Below are 18,697 nucleotides of genomic sequence, written 5' to 3' on the forward strand. Positions count from 1 at the left end.
GAGTGGAAATGGGGGGACCATTTCTGCTCAGAGGGCAAGTTCTGCCACTGAATGCAGCAGCTTTACCAGCTCTCTGTCAGCTCAGCAATTGAGCTACATTTGTCTCAGCCTTTTTTTCCTTTAATTTGTGGTAGGAGGATAACTACAAATTACCAAACAAATCACCTGGTTGCTATTTCCCGGCCCGGAGCCGCGGTGCTGGTGTCTCGATGCTGCGGTCACTGCTCATGCACTCACTGTCCCCAGGGTCCCCATCCTGGGAACACTTAATTGTGAGCTACTTACACAATCTAGCAAACCCCATGAAATGGAAATGGAAATGGAAATGGAAATGTTGTAGTGCTTGGGACTGAAAATCACGTGTGGAGAGAGAGAATCCCGGTTGTAGTTAACCCTCATGTTTATTTCATTCCGTAGGTACCTGCACCGCTTCCAAAGCTCGTGTTGAGTTTGTAAAGCTACGAAGAAAATCCCTTCACACTGTAATTCTGAAAACTCTCCAGCCACTTGTACATCAATTGTCTGTTTGAACTGGACGGTGTAAACAGCAAAGGGAGCTAAACTACAAAAACGTGAGAAAATGAATTGTTCAGAGAAGTGTTCTATTTGTACTGACGTAATGCGACATTCTGAGTCAAAGGTTATGGATTCTGATATCAGCAAATGATTATATCATGAAAGTAATTGAACAGATTCGCATTCTACCAGATACTAATGTTGGGAATACATTGATGAGCTACATTTTTACTTCTGTATTTCATGCTTAAAAGGTTGTTAAATGCCAAGTGACCGGGAGGGTGTTTGGAAGGGGCCTGGATCCATTCCATCGCTGTTTGCTCGGCCGCGCTTTTGCACGCTGTATGTGTCTGGAATTTCAGTTCCATTGTCCCATTAGTTAGACTTAGTTATGGGTTTGGTTTTCTTCATTAAAAAGCTAACTGTACAGGACAGGGACATGTGTAAATAAGGGATTATGCTTATGTATATGTTAATATTAATATGTAAAAAGATATGTACATAGGAAAGAAAGAAAAAAATGGCTCAAAGAATGTTTTCAAAACTGGTTCTTATAAATGCAGAGACAGCATATTTACATAAACGTGTTCCTTAATTCCAACATTAGGGCTTTCGCTCAATTTCCAGTTACTTTGTGTTGGATCCCTCTGGGGTTCGGTGCGATGGGTCCTTGGCTGTGGCCGGAGCCGTCCTGGAGCTGGTGCCGCCCGTCACCCGCGGGGCGAGCGTGTCATGCCTCGTTCGCTCTCTTCTTACCGCTGGCTCTTGCGCAGCTTTTAAAACCATGTTCTCAAAGCCACAGGGCCGCAGAGGGGTCATTGCCCTCACGGTGTCTCTGTGATGAAGCTTTTCCTGCAGCCCCATCCTGGGGAGCAGTGTGAGGCAGCACAGCCGGGGGGGCACAGCCTGGGGAGGGACCCCCACCTGTCCTGCTCCTCAGGTGACCAGCGTGAGCCAGGGGCTGAAACCGCTCTGGCTTCTCACCTGTGAGCATCTCAGAAATTCCCCAGATTTCCTTCAAACAACAACAGGACGGGGGCAGACAAATCAAGCGTATCCCTGGGTGCATTACCCATCTGTCACGACGGCTGCGTTTCACCCGCGAGCCCCGGCGCGGCGTGCGGCTGCGGGATGGGGTCCGGGCAGCGCCGGGGCGGCTCCTGCCCGGTCCCATGGGCTCCTGTGCCGTGGTCCGGCTGCCGCAGCGCTACACGTCTAAACTGAAATCCATGGGAACTGCAGCTGGCTCTGCCACACTGGGGGGCTCAGGCCTGTACTCTGTTGGAGGACTGTGGCTGTTCCGGACAGTGTTCTGCTCTAGTACTATCTGTAGCCTTCAGAGTATCCGCGAGTGCCTTACACAGCTTGTGAACAAACTCCTGACGCCAAGAGACACGCGCCCGGGCGTCCCTCTGCGTGTCCCCGCGGCACGTCCCTGCGTGTCTCCAACGCCACCACCTCGTGATGGGCAGCGTGCGCCGGCACCTACATGGATTTAGTTTAGACTCAGGAAATCATATTGTGAATATGTGTATTAAACCTTGTACTTATGTATTGTACATTTTATAAAAAGGAACTATTGTAAACTTATGCAAAATGTAAACCAGAGAAAATGTTTGGTTTTTTCCCCAAGGGCCAGCGTGCCGTGACTTGTGCTCTCTAATATAATCCTGACAACCATACCCTAAATACGTAACGTTTGGTCAGTGCTGAGAAAGTAATTGACAGGCCTAAAACAGGGCTTGATTGCTCAATTACAGAATTTTACACATATTTTTGTATTGTGATTCATATGATATATATCAAGAGACTTTCTATTCATTTGTAAAATACATAAATTATTGTAAACTTTTAATAAAAAGATCTGTTTTAAACCTTCAAATTAGATAAATTGGTTTGGTTCTTGTCCCAGGTTGCACAAAAGAAGCCTTTGATTCGTTACTGTAACTTCATTGATTTTTTTATTATAAAGCAATATTTTTTTTACCACTTTTTGAATTCTACCTGAAAAAATCGATTAAATCGTGAACAAAAACAATATTCTTGCAAACCCACGCTAATGTAACAACTTACCTCCTACTGAGCTGAATACTAACTTTCTTATTTTCTCATCACTTAATTGCCGGTGGGAACAAGCCCATCCCTCATGTACCGAGATGAGTGGGAAGCCGATGTCTGAAGCGAGTGCCAGGCGAGATGTGACGGTGTGAGACGTTCATCACTCCGCCTGGGCCACCCCCCGGACGGGACCCTCCCGCGGACACGGGGGAGACCCCGCAGCCCGGGCCGGGCTGCCGAACGCGGGGAGCGGCTGGCGAGGCCGGTGCTGGGCGCTGGGACCCGTCCCGGCGGGGCCGCGGTGAAACCCGCCGTGCAAGCCTCTCTGCAACCCGCTGTGCGAACCGCTGTGCGAACCGCTGTGCAACCCGCCGTGCAAACCGCCGGCGGCCGCACACGGCTGGATGGGCAGGGGCGGCCGGGCGGGGCGGGGGGCGGCGGCCGGTCCCTGCGCGGCTCTTAACGCGCTTTGCTCTTTTCCCCAGGGCGAGGCGGCTGCGGGAGCGCAGCGGTGCCGGCACCGGGGGAGCGGCGGGGCGGCCGCCGGCAGGGGCTCGCCCATGTCGGGGCAGCGGGAGCAGCCCCTGCCCGCCTGCTTCGCGGGGCTGGGCGCGGGCAGCCCGCGGCCGCGGCAGAAGCGCGGCGGGATGTTCTGCAGCGTGGAGGACGCCTTCGACAACAAGACGCTGAACTTCGCCTCGCTCGGGGCCCCCAGCCCCGGGACCTCCTCCGGCGGGCCCTGCCGCGCCCCCGACCCCGGCCCCGCCGCGCCGGCCCCAGGGGAGCTGCCGGCCGGCTGTCCGCAGGTAAGGAGCGGCGGAGCCGCGTCCCTTCCCCTCCCGCCCGCCTGCCGGGCCGGCACAGGGTAGGCAGGAGCCAGCCGGCAGTCCCGGCCCGATTCCCTGAGCTCCCCGGGTTTGAGCCCATGGGTTGCGGAGCCCCGGGGGGGAGCGCGGAGCCATCCTGGCCGACACCCCTCCCGGCCCGACCTGTCGCGGCCCCGCCGGACGGAGCCCCGCACCGGGAAGGGAGCCGGGAACAGTCCGGTGGAGCGGCTGCTTGCAGGGACGATCCGAAGGGTCGGTGAGCGGCCACGTCTCATTCCGAACTCACAACTTTTACCGGCCCCGGTCCCTGCCCGCGGCTGCAGAGCTGCTCCGGGCGGCAGCGGAACCGGGCAGGGACTGCGCAGCCCGTCCCGCCGCTGGACCCGCGGGGCCGTTGGGGCTGCGGGACCGACCCCGGGGGCTCCGCTCCGCTCCTTTTCCCCCGGGCCGGCTTTGTCTCAGCGCCGGGAGCGCGGCCCCGGGCCGGCGGGGGGAGCGGGCGGGGGGCGCGCACGCACGCAGGGACGTGCAGACACAAACACACCGCAGACACGGGCGGAGCGCGGCGGGAACATGTCGCACCAGGGCAAGAAGAGCGTCCCCCGCAGCACGGTGAGGGGCTCCCTGCGCGGCGCGGGCGGGACCGTGGGTGTTGCAACCCAGGCCCGACCCGACCTGGGGCCGGTCCGGCGGGGCCGGGGTTTGTGTGGGTCCGTCCCGGCCAGGGGTGATGGAGCGGGGCGCTCGGGGAGAGCCGCTGTGCTTGTGTCCGCTGATGGGGTTCGGGAGCACGGCGGTGCCATTGGTCAGCGCGGCCGGAGCAGCCGGCCCTCCCGGGCAGGGGGTGCGGCGGGGCAGCCCCCCCGCGGGCTCCGCCGCTCCCTTTGTTGGCCGCGGCCCGAGCTCGGCGGCCCCGGCGCTTTGTCTGCGCTGGCCGGGGCGCAGCCGGGGTCCCGCCGACAAAGCCCGCCCGGCTGCGGGGACAAAGGCCGGCGGGACCCTCACCGCGGCTGCGGGGCTGCCCCGCCGCCTCCCCAACTTTCCTTTGGGCGCTGGGGCGGTAAACGTGTTTCGGAACCGCTTTTTTCGCGGAATGGGCTTGGAGGAGCGGGGAAGCATCTGCCTGCCTTGTTCCCTGCCCGGCATCTGGCCGCCGCGGAGCGCGGTCGGTACCGATGGCAGCGCCCGGGGCCGCCGGGGCGCGGGGCGGGGCGGGCGGAGCGGCTGTGCCGGCCCCGGCGCTGCCGGTCGGGAGCAGCGAGCGTGGGAGGGGATTCCCCGCTGCCGGTGCCAGGGCTTCTCAGCAGCAGTCGGGAAAAACCTCTAGACGGCGATGCTTGTTTTCCCTGGATTTGCTGGCTCACGGCTGAGTTCCCTTGAAAACATCCCGGTGCTGCCGGGGCCGAGCGGGTGCGGGGCTGGGCGGCACAGCTGGGCTGGGGTGAGGGTGAGAATGAGGATGAGGATGAGCATGGGCCCCGCAAGGGGAGGGGCGGAGGGGCCGTAGGGCTCTCCCGTGGGGCAGCCAGCTCTGAGGCTTCTTTTGATTGATTTTATGGGACAAGGGAAAACAATTAAGGCTCCATAAAATCCTGGATAGTTTAAAAAACACAATGCAATTCTTTTTTTTTTTCTTTTTTTTTTTTTTATGTGCTGGTGATGTTCTTTAAAAAAAGACCCCAAAATGTTTTCCAGGCCGTTTTGCATCAGCACACACCACTGTGTTGCAAGTCATCTCCACGTGCTGCTGCGTCCCTCGCTTGTTGTTGTGCTGAGGCCGTGCTCTTTGTGTTGTCCATTTTGGCCTTGGTGATGTTTTTTCTAGCGCTAACCGGAGAGCAGGAAAGGCATCCTCTAAATTAGGTTCCCCATTTACATAAATGCCACTGCTCTCTAATTTTTCTGGTTAGAGATTCTGCAAATCTGACAACTGTGCCACTGTCTTGCTTTGAAGCGAGGAAAGACCTTGAGGCTTTATCTGCCTCACAAGGCTGTGAAAACTAACGATCGTCGATAAATTACCAGGTTAATAAGATGCACTTAGAAGTCTCAGTAACCGGCGCTGATGAAGGAGGCAGGAACGGGGCTGAGCTGCAGGGTGCTGAGCTTGCAAACCTGCTGAGAGCTTGGGTCGGTCCCTGAACCTGCTCCGAGGGAGCTGGTGGTGGCCTCGGGGTGGCAGGTGCGGAGCAGCGGGGGCTGGAGCACGTGCCCCTCTGGCCGCCCCCTCGGGGATGCGCAGCTCGCACCTCGGACGAGGGGTCGTGCTGGTACCCAGAGCTGTGGGGCTGCCCGGACACCCCGAGGCTGGTACCGCACCTCGGAGCACATCTGTGCTCCTCTCCTGGGATGGGTTCGTGTCATTTCCCTTGCAAAATGCAGGTGGGCTTCGGTGTAGAATAGTTTGGGTATTCAACTAAACTTGTATGATTGAAGGGCAAATATTAAGTCCTGGAATTAATGAAAGCTCAGAATGAGTAAAGTAACATCTAAAGTAAGTAATATTTTTTAAAAGTGTGGGTTTTTTTCCCTTAGAGTGACCAGCTTCTAATCAAAGGAGGAAAAATTGTCAACGATGATCAGTCATTTTATGCAGACATCTATGTGGAAGACGGTTTAATAAAGTAGGTTAAAATTTTATACTTTATAATGTAATTTTCAAGCATGATACAGTGCCATGGAATGTGAACAAGGTTCCTTTCTGTCATTTTTCTCTCGGAAATATGTTCCCTTTCTGAAAAACAAGGGCAGCTCTTTAGAGTGATGTCAAGATGGAACCCCGTTGGTGCGCTCTTGTGGCTGGAAAGGCGTGCGAAGGGCTGACAGCGCAGCTGCTCCGTCCTGAGCGGGGTCCCTGCAGCGGTGGCTGGGGTGTCCCCATCCACCGCGAGTGTGGGACCCAGGAGGGCGGGATGGTGGGACCCGCGGGGTGGGACCCTGACCCCGGTACCGGAGCAGCCAGGGCAGTGCTGGGGGTGCCGGGTGCCCATCAGTGGTTCTTAGGAGTTGTTTTTGCATCTTTGCTTAAAAGTTGCTGCCAATTAGCAGGAGATCTTAATATCGTTTTCAGACAAATTGGAGAAAACCTGATTGTTCCCGATGGCGTGAAGACGATCAATGCCTGCGGGCAGCTGGTGATGCCGGGGGGCATAGACGTGCACACCAGGCTGCAGATGCCCGTGCTGGGGATGACCCCGGCTGACGACTTCTACCACGGCACCAGAGCCGCCCTGGCGGGAGGCACCACCATGATCAGTAAGACGGAGCAGCATTCCAATGGACTTCTGAGTAGAACCTTGTTTAGCAACATACACGGGGCCATTTATCCTTGCAGAGATTATTCACCCTCATAGCAGAGAAATGTTAGTTTTTTGCCATAGAAATCAAAGTGCTGCTAACTAGAATGCATTATGTGCCTTTCAGAACCTCCTTCCATTGCCACACACATATATTAAAAATATATAGTTGCTCCTGCTTCACCTTTTAAGAGAATAAAATAGAGGAAAAATTGAAACACCTTTTAATATATTTTTAATAGCTTGGCAAGTGTGTTTTCGTTAGAGTTTTTTCCTATGTGTGAGCACAGGTTCTGTTTTTGTGTTAGAGTAAAGTAATTCTGATTTCTGTTTTTGCTGTGGTCCCGAGGCCCCCTGTGGAACGTGGCTGAAGGATCGGTGCCAGCAGGCGCTGCTGCTGCGCAACGGGAGGTGCCGGAGCCCGTGGCGGGGGTGGCTGCCCCTGGGGAATGCAGAAGCGCGCGAGGACGCGCTTTGGGCACCGGCCTCTCGCAGGCTGCGCTGGGTGAAACAAAGGGATAATAGTAGCTGCAGCCTGGAGATCATTTGTTTCAGTTTGCCTGGGAAATTTATTACCCTTCATCTTTAACCAAGGCTATAAAAATGCGTTAGCACTAAGCCGCCTCCGTTCCCGGCGGTGAAGCGGGCAGCGGGGCGGCGGCTCCGTGGGTGTTCCTGTCCCCGGCTGACGCGGGCCGGTCTGTCTCTCCGCAGTCGAGCACGTGTGCGCGGACGCCGGTTCCAGTCTGCTGGGCGCCTACGAGCAGTGGCGCGGCCGCGCCGACGGGCAGGCCTGCTGCGACTACGCGCTGCACCTCGACGTGCCGCGCTGGCACGACGGCCTGCGCGAGGAGATGGAGGCTCTGGTCAAGGACAAGGGTAAGCCCAGGAGGGGGGGTTGCTGACACCCCCACCGTTGACTCATTGAATTGTTTTGGTCGGAGGAGACCCTCAAGACCATCAGCCATAACCCAGCTCTGGCGCTAGCCCATGTCCCTAAGAACCTCACCTGCACATCTGTTGAACCCCTCCAGGTGTTTAAGCAGCTCCACGGTTATTTGGGCAGATGCCCATGAGCAGGTCGTGCACGGGGAGCCGTGGTGGTTGTCGCTGCCGTGTTCCTCCTGCCCCATGTAAACAGGGTGCATGGGGGACCGTGCTCATTGCTGTCGAGGTGAGAACTCCCATCCTTTGCCTCTCTGATTTCACATAAGCCATTATCACAAAAACTAGAAGGATTTGCAAAAAAAAAAAAGCAAGCAACTTGCTTTTTAAAGGCAGAAAACACAGAGTGCTGGCAGACCTCGTTCACCTGCCTCCTCGTGTGTGCTTGCTTTGCTTGGGGAAGAAGGTAGCTCTTCCACCTGCTCTCACCTTATGTTTTATAAGCACCTGCGAGTTAAATTGCTTTGTGTGTATGTCCTGTTCATGTGCATTCACCTTTGCACAATGTACATGGAAATCCCTTTTGGAAGCTGAAGGAATGGTATCGGCACCCTGATTCAGGCTGCCTGCTCTACAGAAAAGTGTTTAACTAAAAATGTTCAAGATGAGTCTTATAGAGTAGAACTGAGCTTTAGGCTTTCCACAGAGCCTGCGTTTGTGCCTGTAATTCCTGCACATGCTGAGGAATCCGCTGGACGCGGCTTACGGGAAAGCAGCCCATGTGCCAGGAGTTCTTGCATTTCATTAATACTTATTTCCATGTTTGGAACTACATTTTGCTTTCAGATATGCTAATGCAGAGCTAACCGACTTCAGTGTAATTTGCAGCCTTGCAAGCAAGGGCTTAATTGGTCAATTAACATAGAAATTTGCAGTGAATTTCCTATTAAAATGCAGAGTGGCTCAAGTGATGCCGCCGTTCCAAGCTTATAGCAGGTATTTTTCATATGTACATTCCCATAAAATACAGTTTATTTGTAATGTGATTGTAGTTTGGGATTAGTTGTTGCCTCTATCCATATAAAATACAGTAGCAATTCTCTGGCTTTGACTCAGCGCTTCATGAATCATGCTCTGTGTTAGACAGAAACGATAGAAATGGGGATTGCGTGCAGTGCTGTGTGCACAGTACCGCCCATCTCTGTCTCTAGCTAAATAGCACTGCACTAAATAACAGTGCTCTAATATTAGTCTCATCTTTTGCTGTAATGTAGTCTTAGCACTAATGCATGTATTGTTACCAGAAGGAAACTGAGGCTACACCAGGGATCGTACCCACCACTGGAGGGAGCACTCAGACTGGGAGCAGTGTATCTGATCCTGCGTTCGGACCGAGTTACAGAGAGGACCTCAAAGCAGAGATGGGCGGCGGGTTGGGGTTCTTTGGTTCAGGTGCATCCAAAGCCAGGGGTGTACTGTCTGTCATGGCTCCCGAGCTTTGGGGTTCATCTCTGGTGGGGACAGGTCCTGTTCCAGCCCCTTGCTTTGCTTTCCATCCCACCCCCGCCTGCACAACCCCCTGCTCTGACCACCCCCTGCTCAGGCTGTGCTGCGTCTCAGCTCTCAGCTGGGACAAGAAATGCACGTTTGATTTTCTTTCCTCAAGGTGTGAACTCGTTCCTGGTTTTTATGGCCTACAAGGACAGACTTCAGTGCAGCGACGCGCAGGTAACGCAGCCGGCGCCCGGCGACCCTGACGCTCGCGCGCTGAGCCCGGCTCTGACTGCCTGACCTTGGGCACCCCGCTGTCTCTTGGCAGATGTATGAAATATTCTGCATTATTCGAGACCTGGGGGCCATTGCCCAAGTGCATGCTGAAAACGGAGACATCATCGATGAGGTACGGGGTGTATTTTCATTCAAGTTAAAGGTCGAGTGGAGTATTTTGATTTAAGGCCAAGTGCTGACTTTAACAGATCACAGAATCATGGGATGGTTTGGTTGGAGGGACCTCTCCAGCTCCCCCAGTGCCCCCCCTTCATCTTCAGACATCTTCACCAGCTCAGGGTGCTCAGAGCCCCATCCAGCCTGGCCGGGGGTGTCTCCGGGGATGGACCCACCACTCTCTGGGTACCTGCCCAGGCTCTCACCACCCTCAGGGGGAAGAATTTCTTCCTTATATCTAATTATGCTCATGTGCATCATTTTTCTTTTTTTTTACCTTTAGAAATTAAAATCTTGGGTACATAGTGTGAACAGGTGACACAAGGTAGAACTAAACTTGCAGTTCCTTTTAGCTTATGGTCACACAAGTGTTAAGTGGTGTGGGAGGAGAGTTTAAGATGAAAACAAAATCCCAGTCCTGCAAATGGGCTTATTGGGACAAACAGGACAGAGGCTAATTCCCACCTGCCCGGTGTTTTACCTGAGAAACCTTGTCTTCAGCCAGCTGTGAAAATGAACGTGATTCCAGGGAGCTCAGCATGCTCAGAAATCTCTGGCTTTAAGCTGCCAGCGTGTTGCCACTCGAGCCCTGGGGGTAAACTCGGAGGATGCGGCAGCAGGAGTGCAGTGATGGAGGTGCAGCGTGGGGAGGGTCCGGAGGCGCCACTGGACACAGCAGTGCCCAGCCCAGAGCGGGGCAGCACGGGGGGGCTGCCGCAGTGGCTTGTGGAGTGTTACAGGTTTCACGCGTTTCCATCGTCCTTCAGGTGCCTCTGAAAAGCTGTTTTGTCCCCCGCAGTGCTGCAGACAGGCTGCCGTGCCACTGACTGCTCTTTTGTTCATCTCCATCCACCCAGGAGCAGAAGAGGCTGCTGGAGCTGGGGATTAGCGGGCCGGAGGGACACGTCCTCAGCCGCCCCGAGGAGGTAACGGCCCCGTCCCTGGGCAGTGTCCGTGCTCGGCTGCGCCACAGGAGCCCTGAGCCGTTTGTGCCGCGTTGCTGTGTCGCAGGTGGAGGCGGAGGCCGTGTACCGGGCCATCACCATCGCCAAACAAGCCAACTGCCCCCTGTACATCACCAAAGTCATGAGCAAAGGCGCGGCGGATGTCATAGCTCAAGCAAAGAGAAAAGGTAGAGCGTTTCATATTTGCACACTAAGTGAGCCTGTTTAAATATGCCCAAGAATATCGTTCTAGCTGCGAGGTTTAAGAATTTGTTATCACCCAGGTTCTCTCACATTTTAAGGGTGCGAGAACTTGGTGTTGGCTTTTCCTCAAGTGTGCCAGAGCTAATTGCTCTGAGCTGGGAAGATTTGAGGAGATGTGCTTGAAACTTTGACACCTGAATCTCAGTAGATGCAGCTGAAAAAAGGAAATAATTCAGCTGCAATCACTTGTCATGAACTAAATAAAAAATGGATCTGGAGCAAGCTCCAAATAGAGGTGGGGGTGAGCGGGAAGAGCTGGGAGCTCCACGGGGAGCAGGACAGGACAGGACAGGGACACACAGCCCCCTGCCCGGCCAGGACACGCTGTGGGGTTCGGAGCAGCCCTCTGGTTTGCATGTACAAACCTGTGTTTGGTCTAAGGAGAAAACAGACAGATTCAGGACTTGTTTTGACAGCGTTTCCCAGTCGTATGAGATAATCTGAGGGATTAACGTGACTTTTAAAAGCTGAAATACTGAGACAGCTGCAGATCAGTGACACCCTCGCCGTGTTTGTCCGCGGTGTGTGAAGGAGGCTCATTGGCGCTCATTAACTGGTTGCTCCGCAGGCACGGTTGTGTACGGGGAGCCCATCACCGCCAGCCTGGGCGCCGACGGCTCGCACTACTGGAGCAAGAACTGGGCCAAAGCCGCCGCCTTCGTCACGTCCCCCCCGCTCAGCCCGGACCCCAGCACGCCCGAGCACCTCGCCTCCCTCCTGTCCTGGTGAGTGCGGCCATGACCCCGTGTCCCTTCCGATGCTGCTGCGGCCACAGCACCACTGAGCAGGCGCGGGGGGGGTTGGAAAAGTCAGGACCAGAGTTAACGTAGGAAGAACTTTCTGAATGGGGTGAGAGGCATCTATATATCCAGATAACTGCTAAAAAAACCCAACAGTGACATATATTCTAAAGAGGAAATAAACACTTCTTAGAGTTCCCTGAAATGTGATTTTTATCTTCTTAGAAGGATAGACAGTTGTTAACAAGAGAAGTGTTTCATGTTAGTATATCTTGGATAGTGTATAAAGATACCTCAAGACATTTAATATTTTCTTAAAAGAAGCAATCCAATACAAACATAGGTCGGTCTGGCACAGCTTTGCCATCGATGGGGCGCGTGCTCCCCGGCTCAGCGAGCCCACACCTGCCTGCCCGTGTGCGTCCCGTTCTTGAACTGTAACGTATGATAGTGTATAACACTTGGGTTTATCCAGGGTCTTGTCTGATTTAACCACATCCTTGCTTTCAAAGAACCTTGGCTGGAGAACCGTTTCCTAAAATAATCTGAGATTCAAAAGGAAGGTAACAAAGATTCCTTGTGATCCCTTCCAGCCTGGTATTCTGTGATCCTAGGATTGAAATGTTGGGTTAAATAGTAAAAGTAACGGCCAGCTTCAGAGAGAAAAATGCTCATGAAGCTGCTGTTTACATCTCTTAGATGATTCCAGCGCTTAATTCCTGTATAAGTCAATAGAGATGCCTCCAAGCACCTGTAGAAGTTGTCTCTTACCTTCCCTGGGGATGCAGGGATGTGAGCCGCCTGCCTTTGCTGGTGGAACCGTCTGTGCCGAGCGGACGGAGCAGGCAGGACACGACCCATCGGTGCTGGACGTGGCTGCCGGGGTGGGTGCTGGGGGTGCTGGTGTCCCCATGGTCCCTCCTCTGACCCTGCTGTGCTGTGCCCAGCGGGGACCTGCAGGTCGCGGGCAGCGCGCACTGCACCTTCAGCACGGCGCAGAAGGCCGTGGGGAAGGACAACTTCACCCTGATCCCCGAGGGGACCAACGGCATCGAGGAGCGCATGGCCGTCGTCTGGGAGCAGTGCGTGGTAGGTGCCGAACGCCGCGGGGTGGGCGCAGGGGCGCGTGCGCGGTGCTTGTGCCGGGTGACGTCAGCGTCCTCGTTAAGTCAAACGAGCCCGGAGGTGTGACGCTGTCTAGTCTGCTGCTTCAGAGGAGCTTGCTAATGAGAGACAGCGTGACACCCAAATGCCTTTGGAGTGTCTTCAAAGGCTTCTGCAGCGATCATCTGCCCCACTTGTGCTTGCAGTCACAGAGAAAGACTCTGACAAATTTCCTGAAGGGTGAGATGCAATATTCCTCTTCCCTAGTGCTCACAGGAGGCCAGGGCTGGCGGGTGGGGACAGGGCGTCTCTCCCTTGGTGGCTGTGGCCATGGCCGTGCTTGCCAGCTGCATGGTGGCCCCAGGCCCCACCGGTGGGGACGAGTTCCCCTGATGGGGACATGCTGGGGACAGGTTCCTGTGGGACCCCCATGTCTGCCAGGCAGAGCTTCAGAACACGAGCATCTGGGGCGAGTCTCGTGTCCCTGCCCAGGCTGTGCCCTGCCTGCCCGGGGGCATCCCCGGGGCTCCCGCCCGCGTCCCGGTCCTGGGAGCATCCCCGGGGCTCCCGCCCGCGTCCCGGTCCTGGGAGCATCCCCGGGGCTCCCGCCCGCGTCCCGGTCCTGGGAGCATCCCCGGGGCTCCCGCCCGCGTCCCGGTCCTGGGAGCATCCCCGGGGCTCCCGCCCGCGTCCCGGTCCTGGGAGCATCCCCGGGGCTCCCGCCCGCGTCCCGGTCCTGGGAGCATCCCCGGGGCTCCCGCCCGCGTCCCTGTCCTGGGAGCATCCCCGGGGCTCCCGCCTGCGTCCCTGGCCTGGGAGCATCCCCGGGGCTCCCGCCTGCGTCCCTGTCCCGGGGGCATCCCCGGGGCTCCCAACCGCCTTCCCGTCCCAGGGGCATCCCCAGGGCTTCCGCCTGCGTCCCCATCCTGGGAGCATCCCTGGGGCATCCCCGGGGCTCCCGCCTGCATCCGCAGAGCAGACATTTCTGGGTGGGCTGCCAGGAGCTTGGCAACCAAGCCACCTTGGAGTCTCTGTCCTAGCTAGGCTTTGTTCAAAGATAAATTGAATTTGTCTTAAGATGATAAATATCAATAGCACTATTTAGGTTCATTTGCTGTTCTTCTTCGCTGAAATGTCCTTAACCATCTTTAGTGAACATGAGATGCCTGTACAGGGAGTTGGAACTTAGCAATGAAGGGCTTGTTTTCCAGACACCTTAAATTTCACAGCGTCCAGGGAAACTAAAAACCTCTGCTGTATTATTTAGCCCACAGAGACAGGGCTCAGCCGGCCCGTGTCCCCAGACCTGGCGCAGCGAGGATCCTCACCCCGCACGGTCCTGGGGTTGGATCCTGTGATTTCTTGTCCCGGTGCCTTGTTCCCGCTGGGAGGAGCGGGACGGGGACTGGGAGGCGAACTGGTGACCGTCCCTCTGTCCGTCTGCCCACAGGTCCCCGGGAAGATGGACGAGAACGATTTTGTAGCGGTGACCAGCACCAACGCTGCCAAGATCTTCAACTGCTACCCCAGGAAGGGACGCGTGGCCGTGGGCGCCGACGCCGACCTGGTCGTGTGGAACCCCAAGGCTACCAAAATCATCTCGGCAAAAACCCACCATTCGGTGAGGTGTTTCAAACACCGTTTTCTTGAGCTGGCTCTTGAGTCAGAAGAGAGTAGTAAAGCCAAGTGTTCAGATCAGAAAGCTCAGATGGTTCAGCAAGGCAGGGCTGTTGGTGTGGATAAAGGGATGAAGGGCCTGGCGTTTGCTTTTAAAAATACAATGAAAATATCTTTTTGTTACTGTGAAAGGTAGAACTGTAATTGAGTAGCGGTGACTGCTCTGAGACACTCTGCATCCAGTACAGAAATGTTGGGGACTAGAACAGTGTCAGTGCTGAACTTGCCTAAGTATTAAGCTACTAATATTAAGTACCAGCATCCTTCCAGAAGAGCCAGAGCCGTTCCTGCCTGTCCACCAGGGTCGCTCGGGAGAGACTGGGGGCACCTTAGTGACGTTCCAGCTGTGGCTTCCCAGGCCTCGGGCGCCCCCAGACTCCCCTCCAGCCTGAGCCCGGGGCAGCAGCTGCCGCTGGAGCGGGGCGGGTTGTGAGGGACGCTGCTCACAGCGCTGATTGGGGTTCATGGGGAAACATTTTGACCCAGGTGGTTTTTTTTCACCAAAATGTTTTTTATTGTAGAAAATTCCCACTATGATTGAAGTATTCAAGTATTTTCTTTAAAAAAAAAAATAGCAACAGGTTTTCTTTTGGTACAGAAAATTACCTTTTTAAGTTTTATAATGCTGCATTTTTTCGGTGTGAACTTTGTTGTTTAGAAGATTTGTTAGTGATAGTAATGGGAGCATTTGGAGACAGTGGCGGGATTCTGCATCTCCCACACGCCAGCCCTGCGTCCCGCAGCTGTTTTGGTGGCAGCCTCGCGTGCCCTGGGGGCCAAGAGGAGAACGGGTGTCCCGAGGGGCTGAGCAGCCCGGCCGGGGCTCAGTCCGGGTGCGCGGGAGCAGGCGGGTGTGCCGGGACCGCTGCGGCGCTGCTGGGCCAGGGCCAGCGTCTGAGGAGCCGCTCTCCCCATTCCTGTTCGCTTTAGCTCACCAGCCAGAACTTTATCATCTGAAATACGAAGGGTTGGTTGAGTACAACTGACTGTGCACAAGGAGCGATGTACAGAAGTGGGGGTTGTGTGTAGTTGGCTGGGCTGTCACCTGCTCTTAAATCCTAACTCTATTGAATATCTGTTTTGGTTTTGTTTTTTTCCAGAACGTGGAATACAACATATTTGAAGGCACAGAGTGTCACGGGGGTCCTACCGTGGTCATAAGTCAGGGGAAAGTTGTTCTTGAAGATGGAAAGCTGTGCGTCACCCAGGGCTCGGGTCGCTTCGTTCCCAGAAAGACCTTCCCTGATTTTGTTTATAAAAGGATAAAGGCAAGAAACAGGGTAAGGAGAATTTCATGTGCAATAATCCTGTATTTCTATTGCAATCTCTCTGCATCCCTGCATTGCAATCAGGTATAGTAAGCTTCCTGATGGAATAGGCAACAGGACCAATAATATTATCAATCATTTCTTCTTAGGCCTTGGAGATTTGTTATGTTGTCATGTAACTGCTTTGGTGTGTGGCTCGGCACATCAATCAGTAATGAGTATTTTAGAATTACAGCTAGTAATGCTAGCATTATTAGTACTGTTTGCCTATTATAAAGTTACAAAGCAAAAGTGTGACTTCTAGGAAGCCTGGTTTTGTTTGATTTGCACTGAGGTAGAAGGGAGGGATTCCTGTCCCCCCTGAATTGGGAAGGTTTATGCTATGGTGTTACCAGTGCCTGCTTTGTGTCCGTCGGAGGGTGCTGGATGTCGCGCTCGGTAGTTACTGGAAATGCAGTAAGAGAAATCCTTCATTGCGCTGGCCCCGCTGGTTTGGGGGAGGTGAAGACACTCAAGCACGTAGGAAGCTTCTGCCCAGCTCTGCCGTCCCCGCGTCCCACGCGCAGTGTGCGGGGCGGGCAGAGCTGCTGGGCGCCCGCAGCGGGGACACGGACGGGCCGTCCCTGCGTGGGCTGCGTCGCGGTCCAGCCGCGCTGACAGCCCTGCGTTCCGCAGCTGGCCGAGGTGCACGGCGTCCCCCGCGGGCTGTACGACGGGCCGGTGCACGAGGTCCTGGCCAGCGCCAAAGCCGTGGCCGCGCCGGCCTCCCGCATCGCGCCCTGCGCCAGCAAAGCCCCCGCCGCTCCCGTGCGCAACCTCCATCAGTCGGGCTTCAGCTTGTCCGGTAGGTCCGGGGGCTCCCCAAAAGTTAAGGGGGGGCTGCGGGTGGCGGGTGCCCGGTTTGCATGGCTGTCACAAAGTCCCGGGGTTGTGCGAGCAGTGGGGTGAGGCTGAGGAACAGAAACTTGGGGTTTGCTCGGTAAACAGCAATACTCACTGTTGCAGCAGACCAGGGACGAAATGCAGCACAGAAATCTCTCCATGGGGTCCAGAAATGTGTACATGCACTGACGGACGTGTATCACAGGGCCTGGTGGGGGCTGCAAGGTGGCTCCGAGTGTGAGGAGGGGGAGGCTGAGGGTTTGAACAAATGTACAAGGTCCCACATTTTATTATATAGAAACTGTGTAACTACAGGAAAGCCGCTTACAGTGCTTTTCAGAAAGGCGTGATAGAGAAGAAAGATATTCAGGCACAGCCACTTTGAACGGTGCTGTGGTAACGTGGTGTCCAGAACAGTACCTATGCAAAGCACTAGTTTTTCCCAGAAAGGGCACACTGTGTGTGTGAGGCGCGGGGGCCCCGCAGTGCCCCCAACGCCGGTGTCTCCGCAGGCTCGCAGGCTGACGACCACATCGCCAGGCGCACGGCTCAGAAGATCATGGCCCCCCCGGGCGGGCGCTCCAACATCACCTCGCTGTCCTGACGGCCCCGCGCCCCCACACCTCTGCGCCCGTCCCCCCGCGGGCACTGCTCCAGCCAGGAAGGGGACGGGGTCACCCTCCGGCTCGGGGTGAAACGAGCGGCTGTCGGCTGCCCCAGCCCCTTCTTCTCGTAGGTAGACACTAGAGTAGCCCCGAGAGGTAGCGCTCCCGTCCCCGTGTCCCCGTCTGTGTTTCCCCCGTATCTGCTGGGAAGCCCTTACCCCATGCATGTGGGCACCCCGCCCGGGGCCGGCACCGCGACCAAGGTGCCTGTCGGCTGGAATCCGCTCCTTTCCGTAGCAGTGATGCCCTTTCTAGTCGAAGGATTTCTAACCGCTGAACGTTTCCGACTCCGGTTTTATTGCGGTGACTGCATCTCGTCTGTTCACAGCATCTCGAGCAGCCTCCCGCCACGCCGGGCCGGGTCCCTGCGCCCAGGGCGCACGTGGCTGTGCAGGACAGCAGCATGTCCCTCTGTCCCCGCAGCACGTCCCTCTGTCCCCGCAGCACGTCCCTCTGTCCCCGCAGCGCGTCCCTCTGTCCCCGCAGGGACCCGGCCCCTGTCAGACACCCCAGCGGGCTGCAGTCTTTCTGTTGGGCTTGTTTTTTTAAAGATTATTTATACAGTTTTTCAGGAACCAAGTGTAAGTCTTATAACCAATACCAAGGCTCATTTGAAGGCCAGTTGCATATGACAAACTTTTGTAAAGGTTATTATAGCCCGTTTATGCTATTTAAAGGTATATACAGTAAAGGTGAACCTCTATGCCACAAAGCTATGCATGCACCTCTAGCAGGATGGCTCGCCATTCTTTTTCTCTTCCTTGCTTTGAATAAAGTTTGTTGGAACTTACAAAACAATAGAAGTGGGTCATGCTTAATGCAATAACCTGTAGTAATTTCTACATCAATCATATATGGGAAGTAATCTGTTCTTATAATTTTTATTTAATTTTAAAAATTAATTTCATTCGTTGGTTTACTAGTTGTTCCTGCAAATCTACCAAAACTGCTTAGAAAGAAAATGAATGCATATTCATTAGTTTTAAATGAAGGCAGCAGAACCTCCATAGGGTATGGGAAAGACAGAGGGAAAGGAAAGCGCCCGGGGCACAAGGGGGCTGTGTGCCCCAGTTCCCTGGCCAGCCGTGCCGCGGGTGGGGGTCACGCACACGCGGGGGGAGCAGGGACGGGGCTGCCCCCCCGGGAAGGGCTCTGCAGAGCTTCGTCCCGTTCCGTTACCACTCCTGGAGTGAGGAAGAGCCGTTGTAGATGCTTTCTGCCCTGAGGTAAAGCTGCACATTGCACCGAGAGCTGTAATAAATAATTCCCTGTACTGATGAGGGATGAAAGAGAAAAACCAGAGACCTCCTGAAAGTTCCCCAGGGCCATTTTTATCGAGTTAAAGATACAAAACGCAGGGTTGTGCAGTGAAATGCTAAAACACAGCGGGGGGCCATAATTGTGGGTGCTCGATGGCAGGCACCGGGCGCTGGGATGTGCCCTCCTCATCTTCACCGAGACTGCGAAGATCAGCTCTCCCCAGGGCACTACAACCACCTTCTACCGGACTGGGGAAAGCGGGACGCTGTCAAAAGTCTGGAATCAGCTGTTGTGCTTTTAATGCCCGGTTTGCAATTTGACGGCTGCGTTCCTGCAGCTCTTGTCCCTCCGGGCGGCTCTGGGGCTG

General features: G+C 55.2%; 1 protein-coding gene across 2 annotated transcripts; it reads left to right on the plus strand.

The window, feature by feature from the left end:
- Positions 1-3,134: 3,134 nt before the first annotated feature.
- Positions 3,135-17,009, plus strand: DPYSL4 (dihydropyrimidinase like 4; the record flags this gene model as incomplete). Of its 2 annotated transcripts, none has more annotated exons than XM_080348325.1 (14): positions 3,135-3,380; positions 5,937-6,025; positions 6,472-6,656; positions 7,412-7,576; positions 9,249-9,310; positions 9,402-9,482; positions 10,384-10,452; positions 10,538-10,658; positions 11,303-11,459; positions 12,422-12,563; positions 14,029-14,199; positions 15,356-15,535; positions 16,199-16,367; positions 16,918-17,009. In XM_080348325.1, 14 exons carry the CDS (start codon positions 3,135-3,137, stop codon positions 17,007-17,009), a joined length of 1,929 nt encoding a protein of 642 aa, XP_080204451.1. The 2 variants fall into 2 exon arrangements, with proteins under 2 accessions (XP_080204451.1, XP_080204452.1); XM_080348326.1 differs by lacking the exon at positions 3,135-3,380 and adding an exon at positions 3,975-4,013.
- Positions 17,010-18,697: the final 1,688 nt, after the last annotated feature.

The sequence above is a fragment of the Nesoenas mayeri genome (genome assembly GCF_963082525.1).
Source record: "Nesoenas mayeri genome assembly, chromosome: 7".
NCBI classification, from domain to species: Eukaryota; Metazoa; Chordata; class Aves; order Columbiformes; family Columbidae; genus Nesoenas; species Nesoenas mayeri.